The sequence below is a fragment of the Toxotes jaculatrix genome, chromosome 9, assembly GCF_017976425.1.
Source record: "Toxotes jaculatrix isolate fToxJac2 chromosome 9, fToxJac2.pri, whole genome shotgun sequence".
Taxonomy (NCBI): Eukaryota; Metazoa; Chordata; class Actinopteri; family Toxotidae; genus Toxotes; species Toxotes jaculatrix.
The window spans coordinates 12,868,212-12,876,859 of NC_054402.1; the positions used below are offsets into that span (position 1 = coordinate 12,868,212).

At 41.2% G+C, this 8,648-nt stretch overlaps 1 protein-coding gene across 4 annotated transcripts in view; it reads right to left on the minus strand.

Moving 5' to 3' along the window:
- mcamb (melanoma cell adhesion molecule b) overlaps window positions 1-6,406 on the minus strand; it is a 70,868-nt gene extending 64,462 nt beyond the window's left edge. For 3 of the 4 annotated variants that reach the window (XM_041046930.1, XM_041046929.1, XM_041046927.1), the window contains exon 1: window positions 6,219-6,405. In XM_041046930.1, coding sequence (XP_040902864.1) covers window positions 6,219-6,282 — 64 coding nt within the window. In that variant the 5' untranslated portion in view covers window positions 6,283-6,405. Of the gene's footprint in view, window positions 1-6,218 lie in introns of all 4 variants that reach the window. The other variant, XM_041046926.1, reaches the window with a different exon arrangement.
- Between the last annotated feature and the right edge of the window lie 2,242 nt (window positions 6,407-8,648).

Genomic DNA, 8,648 nt, shown 5'->3' on the forward strand with positions numbered 1-8,648 from the left:
GTAAACAGGATGTAGATAAGACATTCGATTAAGTGATATTTGTTTATTATTAATGAAATTGGTGACTTTATAAATAACTAAAGCCTGGCGACAGGGCAGAAGCTGGGCATTAAAGACAACATACCGCAGCAGCCTCATCACCGATCACAACTATTACTCAAAACTATTCCTTACACCAGTTAACAGTCAAGAGTGTCTCTCAGGTAACTTTTATTCTAAGGTTGCCAAAAATAACAATTAAAGAGTCTAATGTTCCAAATATGAATAAACAACACACCAAATAACAAAGTTTGGGTGTATCTTGGAATAGTGGTCCAAATCTAAGACTGGACCTCTTTTATACTGGAGTACTTGAAATAGTAAGAGTTTACTATGTGTTAAGATACCTATGATACTAATTACTCGTCCTAAACCTTGATGACAAACACAGATCACTTACAACCACTTTGTGAGCAAAGTGCGTGTTTGTTCACATGTGTCTTTGAGTCTGGGGCTCCCTGGGAGTGTGTTGTCAGGACTGTGAGGGAACCAGGTGTCCAGAGCTGTCTGTCTGATCAGGGAACTTCAAAGGCCGTTAGAGCAGCAGCAACTGGCTCTTCAAAAGCTTCACTAGCTAAAGGTGATCTCTAAACCGCCTGATAGGAGTGGATGTGCCCTGCAGCCAAACATAGAGCAATACATCAGAGTGAACTGAAGCTGTCCAAATGTGTGTTGAAGCCCTTCGATATGACTTACAGATGAAGTGACTCACTGCACATCTGCAGGCAAGCCTGATATTGCATTCAGGCTTTCTGATGGGGCATCGCTGATGGTGTGTTTCTTATAAAAACCAAGCTGTAAGGAAAAAAATGTCCCAAGAGGTTTTCAAACTGGACAAATGTGATTTTTTTCTGAAAGCAGTTATTTGGTGGTAATTGTGAAATCACTTTCATTGCAGATGTTTGCCCATTTTAAGCCAACATGCAGAACAAAAAAGTTTTGTATGGGGGAGAAAAATGTTGAGAAAAGGTTGTATATTCTTTGTACAGCGAAGCCTGAACAAAGCGGTATATCAGCTTCCTTCCTTTGACGCAGTAAACATGAGTTAGGCCACTTGCTCTGGCAACAAAAGCCATGATATTAAGATATCATTCAACAAAGCTTGACTGCAGACTGTTTCTTTGCTTGAGCTACGTTACACAAACAATCATTTGCTGCTACTCAGGGAACATACACAAAATGGCTCTGATGACAACAACACAAAGACCCCCCCCCAAACTTCTCCACCACTGGTTTGCTATATTGACCCAAGTAATGGTGATAATGGATGTTATTCACATCAATAGGAAGATCAAACAGGAAAAGGAAACCTTTTGCGTTCTTGCTCTCAAGTACACACACAGCTTCAACCCATTACATTGTTCTGGAGAGAGATACTGGCTCAAAATGGTGTTTCCATAAAAACCCTTGAAAACTAAAATTTCTAAATGTCTAACACTTAAAAACCCATTGACTAAAAAAAGTTATTTGTGTATGCTTTCACTTTGCTCAGATTATTTCATGCTGCACATAAATCCTTACAGTGCCAACAACTATCTAAAACTGTCCTCAATTTGACAGTCTGCCTACAGTATAAGCAGAGAACAGTCAAAGAAGAAGAACACATCATATACACTAACAAATCCATTACAGATACGTTATGGTCTGCCTTCATCTGCAAATCAGTCAGGAAATACCATGTCCAAGGCACTAACACACACCAACCTGTTTATGACATGAGATAATGAGCAAATGAACAGACTGCTGTTTACCAGACGTCTAGTTTGACTGTTCATACTCGGCTACTAGTGTTGGAGGATGAATAGGTTGCTGGCATTCAAGACCTCCAACTGAAACTGCAGCATCTCTCCACATCAAAACATTATACATGTACCAAACTTTTGTTTAATTCTGTGTGGTTGGCTAAGTTGCTTTTACACTTGATATTGAACGGTGAATGGTTCAGATAACAGGGTTCTTTTTTATTAGTGTATGTATATATTGTGTCCTGTGTGAGCCTTGTCAAAAACAAATTTCCATTGCTTTGTGATGGACAATAAACTTTTTCTAATTTTGAGGGATAGACAACACTGTTAATATCTACTATAGGGTTGCAGGATTACTATAGAATTACAGCACTAATCTAAACCCAGCCTATGTAATTAATTTCTGCTGAACAGCAACAACTGTGACCCCAAATGGCAATTACTTTACACATTACCGGATAATGGTAGGGACGGGCGATAAAAGGATCTTGATAACTACCATGAAGAAAACTCCCTCGATAATGATGATAAACCGCAATTTTCCATAAGCTTATCTGTTCTATATTTGGGTCAACCCTCAGCGGCACAATCAATATGAAAGACAATTACTGTGATCATTATTTGTGTCATATATGATGATGATCACATTTCGTCGACCTGACTGAGAGCAGGTCAAACCAGACCATAAACAGGAAACAACAATGATTTTCGCTAATGTATAAAACCACTGAAATATTTATGTGACATTCTAAAACATGCTGTAAGCACAAGAAGAGAAGTCTCCAACAGTCCTTAGACAGCGACATCCATCAGGCACTGATTACACCCAACCAAAGAGGAATGGTCCTCTGAAGATGGGTGCAACTTCACAGGAAGCCTTGTACAAGAAAGATTGTTTTCTTCATTCAAAAGTTGCAGAGGCTGCATTTACATAACAATAGTGTACAGTTACTTATGTGACTTGTGTTACTCTAACACTTTCAGTTCAATATAGTTCACAGTGTAGTTCACTGTGACAGACAGGTTGCCTTGCCCATGATGACCAGTTCACAACAACAACATCTTTGCTTTGGTTAGACAGGGTTTTCAAATAGGGTCCATGAACTACTATTCACAACTAACTTTGTACTTCCAACAGGCCAAAGCCAGAACCAGGCAAAGATACACCCACAATGTCTGTGAATTGTTCAAAAACTATAGTGATTCTTTAACACGGGGATTGGTAGATTTTCAAAACTGTGATAAACACTGTCCTTTGCCTTACTATAATGTTCCACTGTAGTATAACTTTCAATGGCACAATACTAATATTGACTAGCCTTTGTACTATTTCCTTTCCAGGTTTCAGCTGGGGGATCTGGATAGTGTTTCACTAATCCTAACAACCGTAAATTCACCAAAACAATTTTAGACATCTCCAGATTGATGCTGCACTGTCACGGCCCAGATCAAAAACAGTGGTGGACTGCTCCTTTTCTGTGTGGTGTACTTAGGAGTCTGTTGCATGGGAACACATAAACAGAGCGCTTGAACAGTTCAAGGCTTTATTTCAGGACAAAGATAAGACAACATGTTCCACTGTCAAACTTTCCCTTGTCAAGGACCTGGTTTGGGGGGGGGGGGGGGCATTGTGATTATTTCCATTATCTGTTTACTAAGAAGCATTGAAGGAAATTTTCATGAATGAACAAATTTCCAAAAATGTTTGAATATACTCTGGAATAGTCTGCATGCAGAGAATAAGAGTGTTAGAGTGAGAAAACAAGTCTGTATTCTATATTTGGCAACAGAGAGGAAAATAAAACTGTGTTAGTGCATCAAACAAGATCCAAAACCACCAAGATCCACCATTTTCTAACAATGTCCACAAACTAACAGCTGTTTGTTGCCATGGAAATGAAACAGTCACAGTCCTCGCAGTGGATATGTGCCGGAAGAGAAGTCTGAGTTTAGAGACTTTTATTGCAGGCCTGCTCTGCTCTGCTGATCCTCTGCCAGATTGTCGGGCCTCAATTTTCTATGCTGCGGTCGAGACACAACAGGGGCATTTATTGTCCGTGACCAGCTCTCTTCTTCTGAAGAGCAGCAGTTGTTGAAAACGAGGTTCAGAGCCTCAGCAGCAGCAGAAAGCGATGACCTTTAAACGAGCGAGGTCTGATGTGGCTGCTCTTTGGACGGGCTTGATTAGCTGATGTCACAGGAAATGAATGGTGTCCTTATCGGGGGTCACTGCCACAGTCCAACAACATGTCCGTCTTTCCTCTGATGTCATGACAGGCTGGAGACAGGGTTTTGGCACCGGCACAGTCGCACTGATTCACCCTCAGTGTGCACTTACATGTGCATGTATTCAAACAGAGCACCTTTGAAGATCCAGCAGGGTCCGAGTGGGTGTTAACCAACATCATGAAATGCTTGAGATAATAACTATTGAAGATTTTCAGAGGGAGACAAACTCACCACAAAGACTTTTTCTCAACAGTTTACTAGTGATCCAGCGTGAAAAACTATACAGTTAGTTAACTGGTTAGTTAAAAACAAAACAATCTGCAACAATTTAAAAACCCAGAATCTGAACCACTTTTCCATGTATCACATATTGGTAAACTAAATATCTGACAGCTGATCAGAAAAAAAAACACACACTTTAAGATGTCAGTGGAGCTCGGGAAAATTGTTACAGGCATCAGTTTACTGGAAAAATAATGGACAGATTAAATCATTGTTAGTTGCAGCCCTAAAATCAACTGGCAGTGGTCTGCGTTGTTGCCAGGTGGAAAAGGTCCACACCTTTGACAGACATGTCAATATATTTATTGCACTGTTTGAAATCCAACACAGTGGAAACCGCTCTAATGTCTGATTTCTGAATGAGATGTGATATCCTCCTATAGTTAAACAGCTGCACATAAAATGAATGGCACGGGAGCTATGGACTGGAGGTGAAAGGACACAGCAAAGGAACAACTTCAGGGGGTAAGAAAGCCACAAAATCAGAAGTCCAGGAAGTGAATTTGATAAGAGCTGAAAGAGGTGGAAGAGATCATAGACAATGGTCAGGCTGGACTTAAACAGGAGATCAGCACAATACAGAGATGTAAGGAAAGGTCTGTGTGGTCGCTGACAAACAGGAATAAGGAAAGGTAAAGACGTGGGGAGAGTACTGGGGGGGGGAAGGAGGGAAGTCTGGCTCACAAAGAGGAAGGAGAGGTGGGGGTAGAGGGGGGTAGGAGAGCATCCACTATCTTGGCTAATGCAAACAAGAAAAAGCAAGCCAACACAAGACAGACCCAATAAAATGAATCTGTAATGTGGAGAGCAAGGGTAACGTGCCCTTCTCACCCACATAATACCACAGGTAAATCCACGCTCACATCCTCCCTTCTGAAAATACACTTACATCTGCACTTCACCATGCATCCCTGTAGTCTCTCACAGCTGAGTTAAAGACATTGTCTCATTAACGATAACCAAAATGACAAACTGCACAAGTGAACATTTTTCCTCACTTTGTGTTCACGCGCACACGTCACACAAATATGACACTGTAAAACTGTGCGGTGAGGGCTATAGCTCACTCTGAGAGTGTGTTTGACTGGGTGTGATAGAAACATTAGAAACATGGTCGAGCTCTTCAACTGGCAGGAGCTGACAGAAAGCAGAAAGCAGAAAGCCGCAACTGCACCTCTATACATGTCAGGGGCTAAAAATACACAGAAAACCATTCAAATAACTTCAAGCACCATGGGAATTAGCAAAGTGTGGCATCTCATTATGGTCATTTCAATTAGAAACTGTTTTTACAGTATAGCTGCCCAACAATGGTGGTGTGTTCATTCACAACTTGCATAAAGATGCATTCAAATTAAGAAAGAAGGAGTTAAACCTGGCACATCCACTTCAGGGCTACCTTAATACAGTAAGATATATATTTTTAAGTTAGTGGTACTAAGCTACAGCATCAACAGAAAATCAAATTTCAGCCAGGCTACAACACAATGCTTCTGCACTGACAGGACGGTTTACCCACTTCTGTTGACTTTTACTGAATAACAATGTAAGCAAGAGGGAACTGTGCAGTATCACATCTGTGCAGTTTACACAGGAGCTGCACCTGGGCCCAGGCGGCACCAATACTGCGATGTCCCCTGTGATCTTTTCAAAACTTCATGGAAATCCCCCCGAAAAACTAATAATGAAAGGCTCATCTTCCACTGTTACCTCGGTTACAGTGAGCAGCCCACTTTTAAGATAAACTTCTTCTTAATTTGTTTTCTTGCTGCGGTTGTTTACGCACGTCCGTGTGCGATGTTTCTTGAGGCAAATGTTTGCAAAGCCAACTCGATACTCCACCTACACTGTCCAACCAAAAAAAAAACAAAACAAAACGCCGAGCCTCTCGTGTGGCACGGATCTCGTTTCTCGGGCACTCACCTCTCCAGGTGTGAAAGAGGACCAGAAGTCCGACGAGCAGAGAAGCGGTGTCCCGTACAGCCATGGTCGTTGGTCGGTGCTGCAGCCGTCTGTGCTGGGGTGTGTGTGTGTGTGTGTGTGTGTGTGTGTGGAGGGAGTCTGACAAGCAGGGACTGACCCTCTTGGAAAACTGTTTGAGAGACGCAGAGGGAGAGAGAGAAAGAGAGAAAGAGAGAGACTGAGAGGGAGAGAGAGAGAGAGAGAGGTGCGGCGGTGCAGCGCAGGGAGGCAAATGAGAGGGGAAAAAAAGTCTGTAGGAGTCATTCAGACCTACAGACAGTTTGAAACACATCATATTTTCTCGACACACATTTTGCAAAAACTTTTAGCTCTTTCAAGGCTTATTGATGTTGAGGAAAGGGCACACAACAGTTCAAACAGAACAGTTGATATGGACATTTTTTACAGTGTGCACAGAAAAAAGGAAGAGGGCGGAGGTCTGCATCTAAATACAGTATTAAATTATTATAATTTATAGCTTCTCTGTTGTTGCCCAGACTCTAACATGACACATTTTCTCACCAAAAGTACAATAACTTATGTTTTCATAATATGATGATGACTGGTGAAGAGTGAAGGGTTCACTGTGACTGGCTGGGGTGAAGCATGGGCGTGGGTTTGGTGTGAAAAAGGTGTGGCAGTTGTAGCTCTTAAGTATAATGAGACTCAAGCATTAAGCATTCAGAACACATGATAGGTATCAAGTGTGTGTGTGGTGACCTCTATCTAATGATTTATGATTCATTTAAAATAAATGAAACTAAATTTTTGTTTTTTGGTTTTGTTTTTTTCCAAATTATTTTTGGGGCATTTTTATGCCTCTATTTGATATGGACAATGAAGAGAGACAGGAAATGTGGGGAGTGTCAGGCAGGAAGTTGTCCGGCTGGTGGGCAGTGGAACTGGGCATTTACGCCTTGTGGTATGCGCCCTAACTGCTCAACTGTTGGTTCACCAGAGCTTAATTAAATTTATGCAGTTAAATTAGATTAAATGTTCTCCATTAAATCACACTGAGTTAAATGAAAAACATTTAAGAAAATTAAATCTCACTAATTACTGTTCTTGAGAAAACTGAAATACAGCTTATGCACTTTCATTCATTTGTTCCAGCGCCCATATGAGCCCAGGTGTTGTTCAAGCGCATCTACTCTACAAACTGTTTTGGATATATTGACTATGTGTTTGGAGACCTACTCTCATAGTCAAGATGCAATACTTCCTGAAGTTGTGTTTGAGACAGTTTAATTAGAACAGATCATCACACCTACACTTCTCTTAGAGCATGTCAGCATGGCGTCCATCAATGAGTGTTACACAGATAAGCTTTATCTACACCTAGGCACTCATAAAAACTGCAAGTGACTCCCTCTATGTGCTAGACACCAAGCTTAATATGGACATAATGAGGGAGTTAAGTCATCCTGACTCCGTAAACAAACCATGTAAGGACATTCATTGATATAATACATTCCCCAGCCCCTTACCCCAACCTTAACCATCACAACTAAATGCCTAACCCCAACCCTTACTCTAACCTTAACCTAAAGCTACTTCTAACCTGAACCCTCAAACCAATTCTTATCCTTGAAGTAGTAATTTAAAGTTGTGAGGGTGGCCCAAAATGTTCTCACAGTAATGGTTTTGAACCAAAATTTGCCCACACAATCATAGGAAGACAAGAACACACGCACACACACACACACGCACACAGACTCACAGGGTGAAAACAATACCAGCCACTCTGTCACCACTGGTAGAAAAAAAAAAAAAAATCATTAACTGGTCTTTAATGTTTTTGAAATGGCAGTATTCTGCGCTAATCAAACATTTTTTTATGGTTGTTAAACTGTCTGGAGCCGCAGTTGTAAAAAATACTGTTCAGATTAACTCTGTTGTGTGGCACAGCGAGGACCACCTTTCAGAAGATCAGAGGAACAAGTGTGTGTTACAAACGTACAATACAGCAATTCCCCAAACTGGGGAGTGTACTGGCAGTTGGAGGTGATAAAACCTCAAACTGTCAACACAGTGAGAACAGTCGCTTTGACTTAGTATTATTTCATCCCTTGTGAACCATCATGGTCTGTGTAGTTGGGCACAGATCAAAGAAGGACAGGATGTGTCATGTACACTTTATAGTCTTAAATGCTGGAAAACACCACTGTACCTTCCATCTGCAGAGTCACGTAGGAAGAAGCACGCATTGATACTGAAGTCAATGATGCGATGGAGTCTGCAGTGGAGGCAACATCTGCTTCAAACAAAGTGCTCAGAGGAAGAGACAGTTGTCCAGAAGCATGGAGCAGTCGTGTTTGGTTTTGTTTGAAACTTTTCCAGATTATTGTGGTTTGAGATACCTGGAAGAGAAGAAGTGAGGACACCGCCCAA